The sequence below is a fragment of the Podarcis vaucheri genome, assembly GCF_965113315.1.
Source record: "Podarcis vaucheri genome assembly, chromosome: 1".
In the NCBI taxonomy this organism is placed as follows: Eukaryota; Metazoa; Chordata; class Lepidosauria; order Squamata; family Lacertidae; genus Podarcis; species Podarcis vaucheri.
The window spans coordinates 34,084,158-34,105,788 of record NC_138759.1 but is presented as its reverse complement, the minus strand read 5'-3'; the positions used below and the strand labels follow the sequence as shown (position 1 = coordinate 34,105,788).

The window sequence follows — 21,631 nt, the reverse complement described above, 5'->3', positions numbered from 1 at the left end:
GTGGGACCTCTAAATAGATACGAATAGGACTGCACTGTAAGGCACTTGAGTGGATTTAGGGCTGGGTGGAAATATGAAAGGTTCTTCCTTCTTCACAGCTAGGGATTGATTGAACTGACTGACTTTTGAGTTGCTTCCCATTTCATATGCTAGGACGGGGAGCCTGTGGCCCTCCTGGTATTGTTGGACTGCATATCGCATAATCTCTGAGCTGGTGGAAATTGGAGCCCAATGACATCTAGAAGGCTACAGGTTTCCTACCCCTCAATGCCAATTCCAAAAGACAGGGAAGGGTCTGGTGCACTTTTGGGCTTTCCTTAGAGAGAAAATCTTACCACCTCCTCTGCAAGACATTAAAATGTTTTGACAGATATACCAATAGTTGGTATTATCACATTTAATTAATTATAAAGAAGTTATTGTATTTGGCTCCTGTAAATGGGTATTAAAGAAAAATCTTGTGCTATGGGAACTCACCACATAGCACACCAAGAGGTCATAAGGTCTGAATTTTCCTGCCATTTGAACTAGGAAAACATTTAAATATTTATTTATTAATTAACACTGACAATTGAGTAGCAATCAGTGTACAGTGGTACCTCGGGTTAAGAACTTAATTCGTTCTGGAGGTCCATTCTCAACCTGAAACTGTTCTTAACCTGAGGTACCACTTTAGCTAATGGGGCCTCCCGCTACGACCGTGCGATTTCTGTTCTCATCCTGAAGCAAAGTTCTTAACCCGAGGTCCTATTTCTGGGTTAGCGGAGTTTGTAACCTGAAGCATCTGTAACCTGAAGTGTCTGTAACCCGAGGTACCACTGTACTTTGAAGTGTTTAGCAGATTTGAAATTTGTTAGCGTACCTCATAAATATTGTGCCACATTAAGCTGTGTGATCAATTAAAGCATTTTGCCACATCATTATTTTACTGCTAGTATTAATTATTTTACCGTTGCAGGAATGCTGCATCATCCGCAACACTGATTTGTGAATGTACACAAATTTAGCTGCATTTAACTTTTGATGTAATTGTCATCGTCTCTACATTTCTTTCTCCCCTTCGCCCCAATCATGTATATCTGACAACTTACATTTCATGCAGCTGATGAAGTCAACTCAAATTCACAAATTCACAAGCCACGATAAATTTGTTAGTCTTTAAGGTACTGCAGGTCTCGTTGCTAATGTATATATGATAGATGGTTGTTTTTTTCCTGTTTCCTCTGGTTGGGCAATTTGTTTTCAACTTCAAGTTGTGGGGTATGAACCTCAGATTTGCTCATATTGGTTTTTATGTGGTATTTCATTTACTTGCACCAGAAAAAGCTTCTTTAAGTTCTTTTTAGCCTGTTCTTTGAGAGGATAATCGTAAGAAAGAAGAGCAGTGTTTCGAAGCAGACCAGTGTGAAGTCACAATAGGTTGCCCACTGTTACAAGATAGAATATAACAATAGTATCTCAAAAGCTTATCTATGTTTAACCACTAGTCGTATTAAAGCTAATGATGTTGTAGATAATACAAGTAATCTTATCAGATCTTTAGGTTTCCAGGGCGGAGCTCAGTGACCCCAGGCTTTTACTGAATGGCCTCTCTAAGATGATACGTTTCACAGGATTTTAGTGACCGTAGCCAGATTTACAAAATTATAAAGAAGAAAGCATTTGCTCTACATACAACTTCTTGCAGATGGTACACAGAAACGGGGGTGATGGGGAGAGTGCAGGATTAGCATAGCATCATATCTGACAACATTGGATGCCATTTTTCCACTTGTATGTCTGTTTTGTGTTGCAGGCTGGGAAACTATAATCAATTGTGGCTTCTTATTAGCTATGTTTGTAGCAGTTTGGTATATAAGATCACGAGACAGGGCAATTTACCTGCTGTTTTCATGCCAACCCCCCTACAGAGAAATGTCCTGGGTGTAAGAATTTTTGAAATGAGTGACTCTGAATCACTTGCAAACCAGCTTCAAAATATGGTGGCCAAAGTGTGGAATCATCAGTACTAGGAAGTGATGATAGTGGCATGTTGAGTATGGTGGGAATCCAGGATCTGTGCCATATATGCTTAGACTGTGCATCCTGCATTATGGCACTCAGGCCTATTGAACTCATAGAATCATAGAATAGAATCATAGAATCATAGAGTTGGAAGAGACCACAAGGGCCATGGAGTCCAACCCCCTGCCAAGCAGGAAACACCATCACAGCACTCCTGACATATGGTTGTCAAGCCTCTGCTTAAAGACCTCCAAAGTAGGAGACTCCACCACACTCCTTGGCAGCAAATTCCACTGTCAAACAGCTCTTACTGTCAGGAAGTTCTTCCTAATGTTTAGGTGGAATCTTCTTTCTTGTAGTTTGGATCCATTGCTCCGTGTCCACTTCTCTGGAGCAGCAGAAAACAACTTTTCTCCCTCCTCTATGTGGCATCCTTTTATATATTTGAACATGGCTATCATATCACCCCTTCACCTCCTCTTCTCCAGGCTAAACATGCCCAGCTCCCTTAGCCGTTCCTCATAAGGCATCATTTCCAGGCCTTTGACCATTTTGGTTGCCCTCCTCTGGACACTTAGTGGGATTTGCTTCTGAGGAGATACCCATACATGTGTCCTGTTAAGAGTTAGAAAAGTTTTTAAGTGATTGGTTGTTTAAAGGAGTTAATTAAACAAATGCCAGGAATTCTGGTGTCGGAAGATTCTGTTATTTACATAAATCAGAAACAGGGAAACTTGCCACCGTTGTGCAAAATCCAAGTTGGATTATGCAACCATTTTCTTAATTGAATTGTGGTTCATGACTTTTATAATCCTAAGAAGCACCCACGGTACAGGAAGTGGGCAGGAACGGAGAGGCGTCGAGTTCCAGAAACACTTCCCCCCCCCCCCCACTCACACTCCTCACTGAGCTTAAAAATACCAGCGCAGTATGATGGGAATACCGGAAAAACACTGCTCTCTGCATGCATGCTAAGGCTGCCACCCTAAACGTGCTTTAGGAGCAAGTTGGCTCCATTGTACTTGCTGGGCTTTGCAAGCTGCTTTGCTTGCATACCTCAGGTCAGGCTTCGTGTCAGCCTGCTAAGGTTGTTTTTTTTGTTTTGTTTTGTTTTTAAAAGGTTTTTTCAGCAGCAGGTTTGCTCACTTTCCAAGCAGTCCAAACCCTCAGACGAGGTTTTTTGTTGTTGTTTTTCAGACTGAGGGGAGTTTAAGCCTAGGGTTTTAGTGGAGAACTAGTGAAAGGGGGCCTGGCTTCTGGGTGCGTGCATCTGCTTCACTCCCACCCCCCTACCCCATCCTCTTTTTCTCCTTTCAGGGTGTTAGCTTTTTTTGTCCTACAACTTTTAAAGTATGTGGATGTGTTTTAACTGCCTCGAAATTCTCCAAACCTGTCATGGCCGACTGCTAGTGAATATACAAATAAAAGAAACTACCTTAAAATAACATTAGCATTTTGACATATGCCCACAGAAGCCAAGCAAGTCAGAGTGATCCCATTAGCTCAATGTGATCCCATTAGTTGAATTGTTCCGTCTGCCTCCTTTCATCTAAGGAGCAGTTCTCACATTCCATTTGTCAGTACTTGATGAGGCAAGCTGCTGACATTCTTCTCCTCCATAGTATAGTCTCTTGTTCTAAAATCTTAGCTCCCTTCTTTCTCCCACATCCCAGATCTCGCTATTAAGGTAATCTTGTGTGCCCTACATCTAAATTTGATAAACCGATGTTAATAGTTTGCCATTTTAGCACACAATGCTGATTCCATGTCTATCCCAGAACTTTTAACAATCTCAGAAAGTGTGTGGCTTTGACAGGGGACTTCTTTCAGCCCAAAAACAAAACTTGAGTTGACAAGGGTTACTTCCTTTACCCCTTTACATGTTTTCCTCTTTGAAAAAGCTGTGCCTGTACTAAAGAGTCACCTTCCCAGGAGTACACAGAGTGTGTCAGAAGCTTTTTGAGCATTGTTGGGCGCCTTAAAGATTTGAGACACAGGTCCATGGTGTAAATCTGCATAAAATTTGCATATGCTGATTTATATTCATAGATGAAAACTTGTGGCAGATCTTCGGAGGGAAAGCCACCTTGTAAGCAAACTTTTATTTTTTATTTTTAAGTGGGGGTGAAGGGCAGGAAATCTAGGGCCCCATGCAAATGAGCAGGGGGTTCTGTCCCTCTGGGCCACCCCTTAACAATGCCCCAGAGGCCAAGCAGCTTACGAAAAGGTCATGACCCAGAAAGTTCTTCCTGAATAGTGGATCCTAACATCCTCCCCTTCAATTCCATACCAAAGCATTAGTTTACCTTCAGCACACAGACAGCTATGCTGCATTCAGCGGGAGTGTTTACATTGGGAACCATGCAGTGATAACATTCAGAGTAAATAAACTGATATTGTGACCAATGAAATAATGTTAAAATTGAACTGGCAGGAAGCAAATAGCACCCCAAAACAAAAATTTAAATATGTATTTTTAGGCTTGGTACCTAATAAGTGATGGTCCCCTTAGTGATGGTCATTACTATTTCACCCAACAATGGCAAAACAATAGGTTGTTTTACTTCAGGTAACCAGAATTCTTTTCTTTTTCTTTCAAAATGTATTTATCTGGTCCAGTAAGATAAAATGGATTTTTTTTTTTTTTAGTAAACTGCATTTTACCTTTTTTGCAGGCAGTTACTTGATTCCAATAGGTGTCATATAGGGAATACTGTTAAGATTTAGTAATTATTGAGAGCTTTAATTCCAAGACATGTCGTTAGCTTTAAAATATATTACTGTGAAGTCTTAGCATAATGTGGTATTTACCCAAGTGGCAAATAAACAGGTTTTCCAGTTAGACGACAATTTATACACAACACAGGAATGTTAAGATATATATTCTGGACTTGTGGGTATTGAGCATGCTGCCAGGAGAAATCATAGAATCATAGAATCATAAGAGTTGGAAAGTGCCTTGATGCCTTTCACATGTGCTGTGAACATCACATGGCAGGACAGAGTCTCAAACAAAAATGTGTTCTCCCAAGCCCACATTCCCAGCTTGTTTGCACTTCAGTACCAGCGACGTCTGCACTGGCTTGGTCATGTACACAGAATGGAAGATGGCAGGATCCACAAGGACGTGCTCTACAGGGGAACTGGCTTCAAGTCCTAGGACTGTTGGCAGACCAACTCTGCATTACAAAGATGCCTGCAAACATGGCATGAAGGATGGCAACATTAACCCTGCTGTTGCAGACAATTGCAGTGCCTGGAGACAGATAGTCAGGTCATGTATCCACAGCAGTGACCAGACAAGGAATGACCACTGGGAGGAGCGCAGAGAGAAGAAACGCTGTGGTGCATCTGTAGCAGCAAAACCGACACCACCTTCTGCCTCAGCTGCAACAAGACACGTCTCTCTTGTATCCTTCTCTACAGCCACAGCTGGCGCTGTAACTCTCCAATGGTTTGACTTTCCCTCCGAAAGCACACTCTTCCATTTTCTCCTGACAGTGTCTCAGCTGAGCATCCTCCCCATCACATGTATAACCTTTTACTGTGGATCCTACATCCATATGAGAAGACCCTCCTCACTCGCCTTTGTGTTGTCTGTTTGTAGCAATGAATCGAAAAGAAACCCGGGTGGGGAATGGGACTTAACAGTGTGATCATATACATATCTACTCAGAAGTCACATTCAGTCAGACTTAATTGCCAGATAAGTGCATATGAGATTGCAGCCTGAGAAGGTACCGCATTTTTCGCTCCATAGGGTGCACCGGACATAGGGCACACCTAGTTTTTAGAGGGAGAAATCAAGAAAAAAAATCTTATTCCCCCCCCCCCAGAGCAGCGTATAGGCTGCGCGCAACCTCTCCCTGCCGGAGGGGTTGCGCGCAGCTATGGCACAAGCCAAGACATCAAGCGGGATGGGTCCCACTCGCTGTTTTGGCTTCCTCTTTAGCCGCGTGCAACCCCTCCGGCAGGGAGAGGCTGCGCGGGGCTAAAGAAGCCATAGCCACGTGCAGCCTCTCCCTGCTGGAGGGGCTGCGCGCGACTATCCCTGAAGCTTTCCGAGCACAGTGCAAGTTCCCGCTACGCTCCTCAGGCTTTGGGTTCCTTTTGCTGAAGCCGGGAGAGCAAGACTCTCCTGGCTTCAGCGAAAGCAACATGAAGCCTCCGGAGCGCAGAGGGAGCGCTCCCTCTGCGCTTCGGAGGCTTCGCGTTGCTATCACTGAAGCCAAGGAGCCTGGATTCACTCCATAGGTCGCACACACATTTCCCCTTAACTTTTGGAGGGGAAAAAGTGTGTCCTATAGAGCGAAAAATACGGTAAGTCACTGTCTTTACCTGGTCCAGCACAAGACATTCTGCTCTCTGAGGTGAAAGGTGCATTCCAAGTACAGAATGTAACCCGACTGCCAGCTGAATCTTACTTCAGCACTGGTGGCATGAACAGTGCTCTCCACTGCACCAGAGGACAGTAGGCTACCTTAAGGGGTGCAGACAGACCACATGACACTCACAGCTCTATCCTCTCAACATCTTACCTCAACTCCCTGCCTGCCTCACAATTACCAGACCTGCTCTCCAGGATCCAGATTGAGCCATCTCTTGATTGGGGCAAACTTTCAATTCAAGTCTTCTCCATGATATACAGCCAGCCTCTGTGTTTTATTGGTTGTTTTAGTCCCATGATCTCAGCCCTGAACATGGGGGAAACGCCATCCTCTTGACACAGTGGTCCAGGGTGGCTGAGGTTCAGAGACATCCCTGGTCTTTGATGTCTTCCAAGATTCATTTTAAGTAGCCTATGATGTAAAGTTACTTGGTCAGCTATTTTCATAAATGGACCAAGCCCAAGGAAGCTAGAGTCAGAACCTGGATACTGATGATTGCTTTATATCCGTGTTCATATGTGTGTGTGTTTGTACATTGTTGTATTCTTTTGAGCCAAGAACTGTGTAGCAACATTTGGAGAAGTGTGAAGTCCAAAAGATGATGACATTCTGAACCATCTATTGTTCTGGAAGGTGTGGATTAGATCACTTCACTTAAGAATGCAGACCAAATGACATTTTCTTCTATCCCTTGGAAGTCTATAATAATAATAAATTAAAAGGTCATTGCAGCTGTAGAGGGAAAGACTCACCTGACCAGTGAGAGGGGATTATATAAGATGCAGCATTCCAGGCCTAAACTGCTCTGACTCCTTTTCTCACATTTCTGCCTCCAGTAAAAAAAGGGGGAGCTTTCAGGGAACCCTGAAATATAAATGTGGGGGTTAATTCCTTGGCTTAGTTGGTGAGCACATTTCGACAGAAGTACGAAGAAGAACTTTCAGAGTTGTCATGTCGTAAAAAGGCACAAAGAGAATTCTGCTGGATCAAGCCAAAATGCATCTAGTCCAGAATTCTGTTTTTAACTGGGGCCAACGAGTTGTCATCCCAAAACTTGGAACAGTCCTCCCCTGTTTTTTGTCCTATCAGGTTTCAAGTGCACTGGCCCTAAACTTGGAGATTGCTAATCACCATGACTGAGAATGCAATCTTACACATGTTTATTCCTAAGTGATTTCTATTGGGAGAAATACGCCACACTGTTTTGATCCATTAGTTTTATTTAGATGGAACAATCCCCCTCTCAGCTCCCCATGTGCTGTTTTGGGGGTTCTCCCAAACCACTAGAGTAGATTTTTGGGGGGGAGCCCCATTATGTTAGTGGGAACCACACACTAGCTTCTGCTAATGTGCCAGGTTACTTCAATCTAGCCCATTTTACCCAGTGGGGTTTACTCCCTAGTAAGCATGTCTAGGATTGAAGCATTATAGCTTCCAGATGTATAGTCATGTTAGCATGTAAAAACAACTTGGAGCATCATAGTGACCTGAAGACTAATGAATTGATTATGGACCAGGAATGGGGAACCTGTGACCCTCTAGAAGTTGCCAGGTCATAGCTCCCATCATCCATGCTTTTTGACGATTGTGGCTGGACTGCTGGAGTCTAGTAACATATGGAGGGCTGCAGGTTCTCAACCCCTGGCATAGGCCTGTGTGACTAGAGTCCATCCAATGAAATAAACTCTAGTCCACCACAACTTAACATACCATGGTGAATTTGTCAATCTTTAGGATGTTTTGTTGCTACAGGACATTATGCTGTTTTCAGCCGATTACCCGCCCTCCATTAATTTTCCCTGTTCCTTTTCATATCATTTTTGAGTGCTTTGGCAGATAATCTGTATATAAATGTGGCACGTGACGTTTCAGCTATACCCTTATTGAGGGAAGGAATCCTACATGTCTAGAAGTGGGCAGTGCCAAATCTACCAACATTAATGAAGATCTCAGTCAAAGTCCAGCTATATGTAAACTAGAACAGAGTCCTGCAAGTGGACATGCAACAAAATGTTGTAGCATGGAGTTCTCCTGTTGTGTGCTTCAGTCTGTCTGGATTCTCCATTCCCCTTGCCACCCAGTTTTCTGGGGGCCCCCACTCAATTCATTGGCCATTGAGCATACAGCAGGGCTGTTTCCCCCCTTAAGATTTGTTTCTTCCCTCCTGAATATTTTTTTTCTATTTTAAATATTCAGCTTTCCCCAACCTTGCTGATACCTTCCTCTTGTTCATGGGTGTTGCTGTTTTGGTTCTGTAAGCACCGATATATACCTCAGAATACTGAAAATGGAAGAGATGGTTAAAATAAGGAGATGGCTGCAGAGTTAACTTCCCAAAGCACAATGAAAACCATCCTTTGGTTTAAATCATTTGAAAATTCTTGTTTTTTTGATAATAATAATAATCTCAGAACACCTTTTCATGGTAGTATTATTTGATGGGGGAGGGGAGCCCTTGTTATAATACTGCCCTTTTTACTCAAGGAATGCTGGGGTAGGGGAATATCTCTTCGTTGTGTTACTCTTGACACCATCTGCTGTTTTAATGAAAGCAATTTAAACAATAGACAGTATCAAGGACTAATGAAACCAAACATAATTAGCACGAAGTAACTTATAGCGCAGCAGTTTAGCTATTTATTCGATATGAAAGCAAACTTGATAAAAGGTGACTTTTTTCGCTTCCTTTTCTCCTCTAGGGGCATCACACGCATTTCTGAATTCTGCTTTTGTCTTCCTGGCAGCCTGAGCTTTATAAGCAGCTTTTAGTGCAAGTTATTACAATTCTTTTTTGCATAAAGCGGGTCATTTGAAGTTCATCTGTAGGTGGGGCAGGCAAGGTGGATTGGGGGACAGTTCTGATAGATCCATTTCAATAATTAAGTCATGCATTTCTTTTTTCCTCAACAAAACCTGTATGTCGGGTTTGGCCAGGTGGGAACTGTTTTCATGGCTGTTATCTTTGTCAAAAGGAATATTATGAAAATAAGGAATTACTGTGCATATTTTAACTCTTGATTAAACGGAGGAATCACAGCTCTCTCCGTGAAATGATTATTTGGGGACTTAAAAAAAATATATCTAATAGAGTGTCTGATTATTACCCCTCCATTATCCCTATAGAATACATTTTTAGAAAACACATCTTAGGATGTGTTTTCTAAAAATGTATTCTACAGGGATACATTTTTAGGGAGCGAATGGAGCTAGTGTCAAAAACCATGCAATAGTATCAGCAGCATAGCCTTGCGTCTATTGTGAAGCGCAGTTGTATTCCCTGCTCCTTTTTTAGACTTTTTTGACCCCTCCCTACCACAAGGGTTCTGCCAAGAACCTTTTCAATCCAGGGGTCATAGCTAGACTTGGAACCAGGGCTTGTTGAGGGGTAGAGGAGGTACATCTACTTAGAAAAATAACTGCATTGTTATTCTCTGGAAATATTTATTTCATTCTAGGATACTAAATATGACTGAAGCAAGCAACCGAGACCAAGAAACTACAATAGGCAATAGGAGCTTCTTAAAAGGATCATTTTAGTTTGCCAAGACAACTCTCCGTTCGCAGCGGATGGGCCAAACTCTGCCCACTCTTTCTCCATTTCCCTTCCGTAGGCCCATAGGGATGCACTTTCGCTAGTGTAACTTTAGATGTACTTTGCCTCAGAAGCATTCAGAAATGTATTGAGTTACGCAGATTTCTCTGATAAACTTGCAGGAAAGGCAATTAAAATGGTAAGAGGATCATCTTTAGGAAACAGATTTAAACAGATAGTGTGTTTTAGGCTAAACAGAGATGATTCCAAGAAGGCGTGATGGAGCTATATAGAAACCATGAATGGTGTGGATTAGATTCTAAATCGAGAAATGCTGTCCAAAAACTCAAGGCTACAGCCTAAATGGAAAAAGAAAAAGCCAGTACTACCACATAACTGAGGGACGCGGGTGGCGCTGTGGGTTAAACCACAGAGCCTAGGACTTGCCGATCAGAAGGTCGGCGGTTCGAATCCCTGCGACGGGGTGAGCTCCTGTTGCTCGGTCCCTGCTCCTGCCAACCTAGCAGTTTGAAAGCACGTCAAAGTGCAAATAGATAAATAGGTACCACTCCGGCGGGAAGGTAAATGGCGTTTCTGTGCGCTGCTCTGGTTCGCCAGAAGCAGCTTGGTCATGCGGGCCACATGACCCGGAAGCTGTACGCCGGCTCCCTCGGCCACTAAAGCGAGATGAGTATCGCAACCCCAGAGTCGGTCACGACTGGACCTAATGGTCAGGGATCCCTTTATCTTTTACCACATAACTGACCTACAGATATTGGATGACATTGAGCTAATGAAGACCTTCAACAGAAGCCCTGCACAAGGACTCCCCCTCCCCCAGGAGTTGCTGGGGGGGGGGGAGGATTCTAAACTTGGACCAACTTAAAAAAAAAAATCCTGTTGTAATAGTTTGATGTTGGCTTCTTCCATTTCCCTTGTAATGTTATCTCAAGAATACTTCCAACCACAAAACCCGTGGTGTGATTTTTGCTGGAGATTCCAAGATGCCATTTGAATATATATGCGTGGATGCAGAATATGTACTGCTAGAGCAACAGCATTGCAGGCAGCAGGCAGTTTGCAACACCTCTGTCCCCATTAAGCTGCTCCTATTGTGAGCGAATAAAAGAGTAAGCAAATTCTGGCATGAGCAATTGGACATTGGGGAAAAAGTTGCTTCTGACCCTTCCCCAACATTTTTGAAATATTTGCCAGGAACATACAGGAAGCGGCTGATAGACAGTTAAACAGCTAATACAGTATACCTGACTGCATAATTAGCAAACAGTTTGTGTCATATGCAAAGTAGGCATGGAACTGGGAAACTGGAATACAGCCTTTCTTTGTCGCAAAGGGGCACGAGAGGGTTGGGTTGCTTTCTAACATGATTGAGGAACCTGTGACCCCCCCAGATGTTGAACTCCAGTTCCCATGAGTCTCAGCCAACGTGGTCAATGGTCAGGAATAATGGCACTTGTAGTCCAGCAACTTATGAAAGGCACTAGGGTCCCTTCCCCTGCCTTTATATAGTGTTTTAGCAAGGAAATACAGGTCTTTAAAAGAGATCTCTTGATTCTTTTATAACAAAACTATTTTCTTACACACCAGAGGTGAATATCCACCATTCAAAAGATGCATTGAAATGCATTCCTCGAACCACTTTGCATCAGGGCTATAGAATTGCTGAACAAATTCTGCAGAGAGGGGGAAGATAAAGTTTCTTTTAAGAGTTCTTTAACATAATCAGTTTGATAGCAACCCAAAACACCTTTACTACCATTAAATATTTACCAAGACTTGGCTTTTGGGAGAAGGGCAGTTCAGAGCAGTGTGCTTGGCTCCATGCAATGGTATTGATTAGCTATCAGAAGGACATAGTTAATGAATAACTTTAGGCATTACTGAGCACTCAACATTCCTGTCAAGTTTGGTTTTTTTTTTACCTGAAGATGACCTAAACTAAAGTCAGTTGGAACTGACACTAACCCTGCCGCAAATTGCTCAAGAATACGTAAGGTATGAACAAAGGTTCAGACAAATTGGTTGATCAATGCTTAAGCAATCCATTCTAATGGCTGTTGTCATCACTGCTGGACTTTAGAACCAAGCGTGTTTACATTTAATTAGAAAGAACACACCGTTTACATCGCACGGTAGCTATCAATATCGAATTGGAATTGATTTCCGCTCTGTCTCCTGAATAACTATTTCCTTCAAGCTAATTTTTAGAAAGCAGCTTGCAAGATGAGCCGTATAAATTTTAAAGCAGGGTAAACCTATTTCCTGGGGATGATAATAAAAGTAAATGGCATATAGCACAGCCATTAAGTTGGACTTGCTTTTGAGGTGATTTCAGTGCCCGAGTTGTATTCCAGCAGTGAGAGATTTGCTGTTATCAGAAAAGTGTCACTTTTAGCTGAATGACCACTTCGCATAATTCTTCACTTCGCTGAAAATGTAGAGTTACTCCTTCAAGTGTCTTAAAAAAACCGCCACAAAAGAGATATTAAGGTGACATCATGCTGTCAGAATGTTTTTGAAGCAGAGTGCTCTTTTGCTGGGGGTTTTGGCATTCTGCATGAAATTAGGATTGTTACTCTGTCTTCAATTCCACATCATGTGCCCACTCTTCATGGCAAATTGGCCTTTTGAATTTGTCATGCGGCACAATTTTATGCATGTTTACTTATATTTATGTCTGATTGTGTTCAGAGGGATTTATTCCCCATGAAGAATGGCTATAATTCAGTAGAAGAGCGCGTTTAGGAAGAAGCAGGTGGCGCTGTGGTCTAAACTACTGAGCCTCTTGGACTTGCCAGTTGGAAGGTTGGCGGTTTGAATCCCCACAACGGGGTGAGCTCCCGTTGCTCTGTCCCAGCTCCTGCCAACCTAGCAGTTCAAAAGCACACCCGTGCAAGTAGATAAATAGCTACTGCTGTGGTAGAAATGTAAATGACATTTTTTGTGCACTCTGGTTTCCGTCACGGTGTTCCATTGCGCCAGAAGCGGTTTAGTCATTCTGGCCATATGACCTGGAAAGTTTTTCCCTGGACAAGCGCTGGCTCCCTTGGCCTGAAAACAAGATGAGCGCTGCAACCCCATAGCCGCCTTTGATTGGACTTAACCATCCAGGGGACCTTTACCTTTGTCTAGAGTGCACGCTTTGCCCTTGGATTATCCCAAGATAATCTGGCATCTCTAGGTAGGACTAGGAAAGACTTCTATGTCTGTCACAAGTCAGGGTAGACAGAGGTGAGCAGCCTGTAGCCTGGGTGGTGCATGTGGCCCCTGACTTCATTTGATGCGGCCTTCCCTTGCCTCCTGAAGCTGCTTCATCCTTCCAACCTCAAAGAATTCTCTCCTTCCTCTTCTTAATTTCCTTTGTATCTGGATTTTGTTGTATCTCACTAAGCCATATTTAAAGTAGATCCACTGAAATCAAGGAACATTATTGTGTTTGTTTATTACCCGCCTTTTTCTTCAAGGAGCGCACGGTGGTGAACATGGTTTTCCCCCTTATTTAATCCTCACAACAGCCCTGTGAGGTAGATTCATTTGAGAGGCAGTGGTTGACCCAGGAACACCCAGTGAGCTTTTTGGCCGAGTGAGGATTTGAACCCTGTTCCTCCTGGTCCAACACGCTAACCACTGCACCGCACTGACTCTTCTTGTTTTGCTTGGGCTTTTTGTGACTAAGTGAAGTCCATTGATTTGAGTGGGTGCAGAAGAGGCCAACTCAAACATGATCTTTTCATGTTTCTTCATGTACAGTAAGCATAAGCCAGAGGCCTTCAAGCTCTCTGATGTTCTGCAAGCGTCATCTAATCCAACCTCCTGCAAAGCAGGAATCACAGCTAAAGCATCCATGACAGCTGGCCCCCCAAAATCTGCTTCAAATCCTCCAAGGAAGGAGAGTCCTTCACCTCCAAGGGAGTCCATTCCACTATCAAACAGCTCTTATTATCAGAAAGTTCTTCCTGGTGATTAGTCAGAATCTCCTTTCTTGTAACTTGAATCCTTTGGTTCGGTCCAATCCTATGCATCTTTATTTGGATGTAAGTTAATGCACATGTTTTAACTTTTTTAAATTTTAAATTTTTGTAACCCACCATGGGACCTGCAGGTGAACGGCAGAAAATAAATTGAAGAAGAACTGAATTCTAGGCTTCTCTTTATGAAACTCTTTAAGTGCCTTAAAAGCAAGACGGTGATGTCTTCAGCTTACAGCTTTACATTTTCCTTTGAAATGCTGGAGTATTTAATTTTTCCCCCGTCTTTTTTTGTGTGTGTGAAATGCGAGTCAATATATTTTATCTGCTACTCTTCCAATGGTTTTTATTTATTTATTTTAGACTCTCTGCTCTGTGGATTTTTCGTATTTCTTTATACATTATTTATAGTTTCAGAATGTCCTTATTTAATTGAATAGGTACCTCGCACCATTTTCAAACAACCTCAGGTGGTAGGTGTAATGACATACCGATACTCTGACCTTTAACTTTTAGATTCCTATTAAATCAGCCATATTTTACTTATGCATGCGCAGAGGGTTTTAATTTCTATATGATCTGGCAATGCGGTCGTGTTTTCTGCAGAAAGGAAAGGGGAGTGCCAACACTCTTGACACAGAGTTCTGTTTGTTATTCAGTGCTTACTTTTCAAGTCTCAAAATAGGAAAACACAATTTATGCCTCATTTCTTACTTCTATGATGGTTCAAATGTGTGACATCCAATCTATCCAACCCAATGTTTGCAAGAAAACAAATATGCACATGGTGGGGAGAATGGCTCCCTGCAAAAGCAATATAGGGCAAAGATTTTAAAAAGCTGCTCAGATTATATATTTATTTTAAACAAAAATAATTAATGAAAGATATCCACTCATTCATTTATATCAGTGGTAACCTTGTAGTCACTGTTTCTCAGCCTCGTCTACCTTCCTGGGTTGCTATGTGGAAAAAACATAGGTTAACTGCGTAAATACCACACTGTGGGATTGATGGTAGTAATAATGAGGTAAAACTGTGATAAATAGTGCACCCTAAGCATGTTTCATCACTTTCCAACAGTGTGCTCCTATGCTTGTTTAATGAGAAGCAAGTTCAATATAGTTCAGTGGGACTTACTCTCACACAAGTGTGCATAGAATTGCAGTCTTGGTAGCACATTTTAATTGCTCTTAACAGCCACTAACTGTCATCCGTGGGGTCTAACCAATCAGATGATCTGATTCTATATAAAAGGATGTCACATAGAGGAGGGAGAAAGGTTGTTTTCTGCTGCTCCAGAGAAGCGGACACGGAGCAATGGATCCAAACTACAAGAAAGAAGATTCCACCTAAACATTAGGAAGAACTTCCTGACAGTAAGAGCTGTTTGACAGTGGAATTTGCTGCCAAGGAGTGTGGTGGAGTCTCCTACTTTGGGGGTCTTTAAGCAGAGGCTTGACAACCATATGTCAGGAGTGCTCTGATGGTGTTTCCTGCTTGGCAGGGGGTTGGACTCGATGGCCCTTGTGGTCTCTTCCAACTCTATGATTCTATGATTCTATGATTCTAAAACACCATTGAATGTGCACCTGGATTTTGCTCCACCCAAAGCCAGCCTTAGATGTGGACAAGCAGAGTGCTCACCCTGGGCACCAAGCTGAAAGCTGCACTGATTGTAGTGAGCTCAGTATTTTTAACCTTCTTCCCCCACCCCACCCGCCCACCAAGTTCTACAGCACAGGTGGGGAACCTATGATGCTCTAGAAGTTCTTGCACTCATTAAGTCTCAAGTGCTAGCTGGCTTGGGATGATCCTTAGCAGTGGCAACAGAGGACGTGCGAGCCATACTGGTGCTTCTCAGACACTTCTGCAGAAATAAAGATATACGTATAGGGTTGTGTCTAACGGAGTTGTAACGTTAGCTCAAGGGCTTCCACTTCTGTAGTGGAACTTCCCCTCTCTCTCCTCCCCCCACATATCCCCAAATTGGAGGGTCATGTGGAGAGAGGAGCAGGGTAGTTTCCATCGCACAAGCAGAAGTCTTGGTGCTAATGGGATGGTCTCAATGGATCCGTTCCCCAAGCTGTTAATGTATCTTGACATGGAGGATCTGCAAGATACCAAAACGAAAGGGAAAGGAAAGTGCTAATTATTCACACTTCCTCTGTTTCAGCTTCTGGGTAATGCCATTGGCTGTAACAAAATGTTGTGCTGTTTGTCAATAGTGTGTTAGTATATTTGTGTAATTAATCCTGGGTTTTTTATTTGTTTCATGAGAATAGGCCATATCACTTCCCTCGACTTCATAGTACTGCCGAGAGGCAATTGGTCTGTAGAGTACGATATGAAAACGTTGATTTAGTTTTGTGTTTATTTTTAATGTATTGTGGAACCATTAACACGAGTGCTTCAGATCTTCTTGGCTTGCTGTTTGAATTTTACATTGAAATATTTTGGCTATGGCATATTTGTACCATCTTTTTCAATGTCCTCTTTTTACATGCCAAACCTGTGCTGACCATACTGAAAAGACCTACCTTTTCGTTTTTGCAGTTTACACCAGTCTTTGTCTCAAGAAGTGAACCTTAAGGATCAGTTCAACGCCATTCTCATAACTTATGAAAAAGCTCTGAAAAACAGAGAGGATGTTGTGTCGATGCTGCTGCTTCAAAATGAGGAGCTGACGACCCATCTTCAGCAAGCAGCAGAAGAGAGAGCAAATGCAGAATTGAAGTTTCAGCAAGCTTTAGAGGCTTCACAGGAGGCCAGTGAGAAACTTCAAAAGTAAGTACATTGTCTTTCTTTTTGGAAAATGGCGTTTGTCAACTAAATGGCACAAAGTCCTGTGACACAAAGAGGTTCAAGTTAGAAAACAGACAGAAATCCCTGTTAAAGTTAGTAGGCCAATTCTTATCTGAATATTTATTCAGACTTAATAGCAGAGCTATTTATTGTTATATCCAACAACAAAACTGTAGGGTTTTTATTTGTCAGCTTAGCACTTCATAGTTATAACGTCTGAAGAAGAGATAGGATTCTTGTGTATTTATTTATCTTCTATAACAGAGGTTCTTCTTCTTCGGCAATCACTCATAGCCAAGTAAGATTGTCTTCCATAAACACGGCTTTGACAATGAGTCCGTGTCTGTGGAGGCCAGTTCTCGATCCACACATCCTTCCACAGTGGGGACATTGGTTTCTGGGTGGGAGTTGATCACGGTGTGGATTTGCCAAGCTTGCCTTCCTCTTAGCACGTTTCTCCCTCGCGTCCTGAGTTCAAGTGTCTTCAAAGCCCATGACACCTTTGGTAAAGGCTGTTCTCCCATTGGAGCACTCACAGGCCAGTGTTTCCCAGTTGTTGGTGTTTATACTACATTTTTTAAGATTTGCCTTGAGACAGAACTTGTGACTATCCAGATGTTTGTTGGACTCCAATGCCCATCAACCCAAGTCAATATGGCCAATGATTGGGATGATGGAAATTGTAGTCCAACAGCAACTAGAGGGCCACAGGTTCATGCTTGCTTAACATTTTATAGACTCATGTCTATATGCACATGTCAGTTGGATCCAGACTGGATGGATGGAAAGGGTCCTTCCGTTTGCAGACGTCTTTTTCTTCACAAAAGGCATCCTACCAGTAGGGAAGATGGGGAGGGGTGACTTTTACCAGTTCCTCCCAACCCATGAAGCTCCCAGCACCATTTCCCAGGGTGTTGAAGGAGGATTGCCCAGCCCTCCAGAACAGTGTCAGAGGTAGTGCCAGGGGTTGCACGGGGAGTCGGAATCTGCCCCCTCCCCCCAAAAAAAACCACACACACAAACACAGGGAGCATCCCCTGAGCAGAACTGCATTCAAAGGATGTTCCTTCTTAGAGGAGCAAAGTCTGGATCCAGCCCTGTAACATTTGAAGCAACTTTGTGTATGCTGCTGAAATGCCTGGAACATTTCAGTTTCCCATTTAGGTAGTTCGTATATTTGACTGTAACATGTTCGCCCTATTCAGTTATTCTTCTCTTCATACAATGAGAGGGAGAATGGGAGTGCTTTTTGCTCTTTGCCATGTCCCCATTGCTTGGCTCTGCCAGCCTCCATGCATTAATAATAATACCTCTTTGCATTGCTTTTTCTGTTGGTCGCACAGTGTTCCCTTCTCAATCTTACACAGTACCAGTTTAGAGAGAATGGCACATTTCTCATGTCCTGCACACGTCTAGAGGCAGGTCAGGTGAAGCATGATGATTAATGGTGGAAAAGGCTCATGCTTTCCAGCAGCTTCCAGGCACAGCATATCTCATGTTGTTCTGCCATGTAGTTGCCAGCTTCCATGGGCCCAGATGAAATGAAAATCAGTGAATGCACCTTTTTCTTTCTCTTCATGGAAGGCTAAAGTTGAGTAGATCTGGCTGTTTGTTAATACTTCTTTAAGTTCAGATGTGTGCTTTCCCGCTGAAAAAAGTTCATGCCCAAATCAGTTTACCGGAATATCCAAAATTTAAAAGGCCAGGTTTTTCTTGGCTACTTTGCAGTACAGATCAAATCAATCACAGTCCTTGAACACATGTTCAGCATATTTCTTTTCTGTTTGGTATCATGGGGGAGGCTTGCAAAAGAAAGGAAAAAAGGACATCAATGTTTTCCATTTTGCTAGGGCTGCCATATTTCAAAAAGTAAAAACCAGGACACCCCAAAAGTTGTTGAGCTTCCCCCCTCAAAAAAAAACCCCGCAAAAAACCCAAAATCCATAAAATTTTGATTGACTTGCCTAATGTCAGGATAAACCGCTGCCTGCCGAAAATCCCCCCTGGATGTCATTTCCACCTTTGAAATCCCGAGAAAATTTGTACGTGTGGCAGCCCTAAATTTGATCTGTCTGAAAAATGCCTGACATTGTGCGAAACTCAATAGTTGGCATTAGTTTTCTTGACAAAGATTTAGGCACCAGTTTAAAAGGAGCTGTACTACCTATTGGCTTCCATGCCCAAGTGCTGGTACACGCCTTTAGAGCCCTAAATGACTTGGGACCCAAATAACTGAAGAACAACATCTTCCCTTATCAACCTGCTTGTGCATTAACCTGCTGTGACCCTTTTTCAGGTGACATTTATCAGGTGCCATGACAAGGGGCTTTCCCTGCAATGCCCACCCCCTGCCGACTCTGGGTTGACCCTCCCTACAGAGACTCACCTGGCAGTCGCATTATGATCCTTTTGTTGCCAAGCTAAAATAGTTTTATCCACCGAGTCATTTTTAATTTGTGCCTGTTTTCATTTGCTGTGGCTCTGTGGTAGAGCATCTGTTTGGCATGCAAAAGGGTCCAGGGTTCAATTGTTGGCATCTCCAGGTAGGGCTGTGAGAGTCTTGGTCCTGAAATCCTGGACAGCCACTGACAATCAGTGTAAACAAAACTGATCTTTAGTCTGTATAAAGCAGCTTCTTCTGCTGCTGTGTAATGATTATGTGTTCTGTCTGTTTTACTGCATTTAAGCTGTGATAAATGGTTGTGTTTCTAAATAGAATAAAGGATGGCATAAATATTTTTTAAAAAATAACCAGTGAACCCTGCCCTTGCTCTCCCAATTTTCTACTGAGCATATCTGTTGAGTGCCCTGGGTATGCTATTGACAGTCTCCCCCAGCACCTTCCAGAGGCGAAAGGAGTTCTCCCTAAGTCAGTGTTTCCCAACCGGTGTTCCGCGGCACACTAGTGTGCCGTGAGACGCTGGCTGGTGTGCCGTGGGAGGGAGGCGGGCGAGTCGGGCGGTGAGAAGCGGCGGCGGCGAGGATCCGCGTCGAGCCGGGGGCGGCTCCGCGGTGGTGGTGCCGAGGTTTCTCTCTCCATTCTCCCCTCACACACACACACAGGAAGATCATCTGACAGGACCCAGCCAATGGCGCGGCGGCGGGGCAGCGCGTGCAAAAGGGAGGAGCGCGAGACAGCGGATGAGGAGGAGGCCGGCATGTCCGGGCAGCAGCAGCAACAACAGCAGCAGCAACTCCCGGCGACGGCTCCTCAAGCCCCGGGCAACCCTACTCCCTCACCGGCCTCGGCCGCCCTCCTGCTCCACCCACCGCCGCCGGCCACCTCGGCCCCGCCGCCGCCCCTCCTCCGCCCGCTATCGCCGCCACCACAACAGCCGCCGCCGCCTCAGCTGCCGCCGTCCCTCAGTCCCTCGCTTTGCTGCCTCCTCCCCCCCCACCCCAAAGCTTGGAGGTTCCCCGGCAAGGGGGAGGGAAAAAATTGAAAACTTTCACTTTCGTGCGTCCCTCCCGGCGTGATGCTGCGCGCTGACGTCAAGGGGCTGTAATGGTGGTGTGCCGCGAGATTTTTTTCATCAAACAAGTGTGCCTTTGCCCCAAAAAAGGTTGGGAAACACTGCCCTAAGTATATGCATTGCCGTGCTGTGATCTTCATTGTGTAGCCACCAAGAATTCCTGCTTTCCCCCCAAAGGAATCCTGGCAACCAGCAAGGCCCCTTGCAGTCATATTTTGTGAGCGTCACTGTACCAGGAAACCATTCTGCTCCTAAGGTCTAGAACTCCTCTTGGAAACCCATTGTTTGATTCCCTGCCAGTGAAAGAGCAACATTTACCCCCCAGATCTTTGTTTCAAACAGCAGCTTGTTAGGAAGGAAATACATAATTAACTGAAAAGTTACACAATAATTCTATGTAAGAACTGGACTGTTTCACACATTGTATGTTTTGACACATATCCTGGAGCCGCTAAGTTGCACTCCAGAGCAGCATCTCATGTTCCTGTTATGCCAAAGAGAAGCTGCAATTATTACCAGCAAATTCTTGCTTACCACTTGCCCCACCTTAGAGACAGACTGTCAGCTGCCAAACCTGTAAAGGCAGCAATTTTCTTCTTAGTATAGCAACCAAGGGGTCAAACATCATATATCTCTCCTGTTGCACAGACTGAGCTGACAAAAATGCTATTATATAATGATACAATTATGCCATGACAGTCATTTAGATATCAGTTAATTCCCAGTGATAGTCAGCTGAATATTGGCTCATTTTGGAACAGCGAAAACAAAGACCTTTTTTTGTGAATTCATGTTGCATTGTGATATTATTTATTTTTCAGTTATTTTAAGCAGCTGTTGTGAAACAGTTTCCTCGGTTCACTTCAACTGCTATGTTTCACACAGTGCAATCATGTGCACGTTTTCATAGATGTGAGGCCCTCTCCTTTCTTCCTAGCAAGTGCACCTTGGTTTGGGAACCTTGGTTTGGAATGTTCTTTCTGTACACTTTTAATTACAGCTGCAAGAATATTACCCGGGCTACACAATTCCATCCAACTGTTACCAGTTTCAGCGCTCCCAGTCCATTTTTGGCCCTATCTTAAAGCATTGGTGTGGCACTCATCCCCACACATGCTGGCTCCCCTTCAGACTTCCCCATATTGAGAGGGAATATATTCCAAGTGCAATAATAATAATATTTATTTGTTTATTTATTTATACATACATACATACACACATACATACATACCCTACCCATCTGCTGGCTTTCTCCAGCCACTCTGGGTGGCTTCCAACAAAGTGTTAAAATACAGTGGTCTGTTAAACATTAAAAGCTTCCCTAAACAGGGTTGCCTTCAGATGTCTTCTAAAAGTCTGGTAGTTGTTCTTCTCTTTGACATCTGGTGGGAGGGCGTTCCACAGGGCCGGTGCCACTACTGAGAAGGCCCTCTGTCTGGTTC

The 21,631-nt window shown here is 43.5% G+C and overlaps 1 protein-coding gene across 3 annotated transcripts in view; it reads left to right on the top strand.

Moving 5' to 3' along the window:
- Positions 1-21,631, top strand: part of MIPOL1 (mirror-image polydactyly 1) — a 194,403-nt gene that overhangs the window by 145,133 nt on the left and 27,639 nt on the right. For all 3 annotated transcript variants that reach the window (XM_082213642.1, XM_082213643.1, XM_082213644.1), the window contains exon 11: positions 16,468-16,698. In XM_082213642.1, coding sequence (XP_082069768.1) covers positions 16,468-16,698 — 231 coding nt within the window. The remainder of the gene's footprint in view (positions 1-16,467; positions 16,699-21,631) is intronic.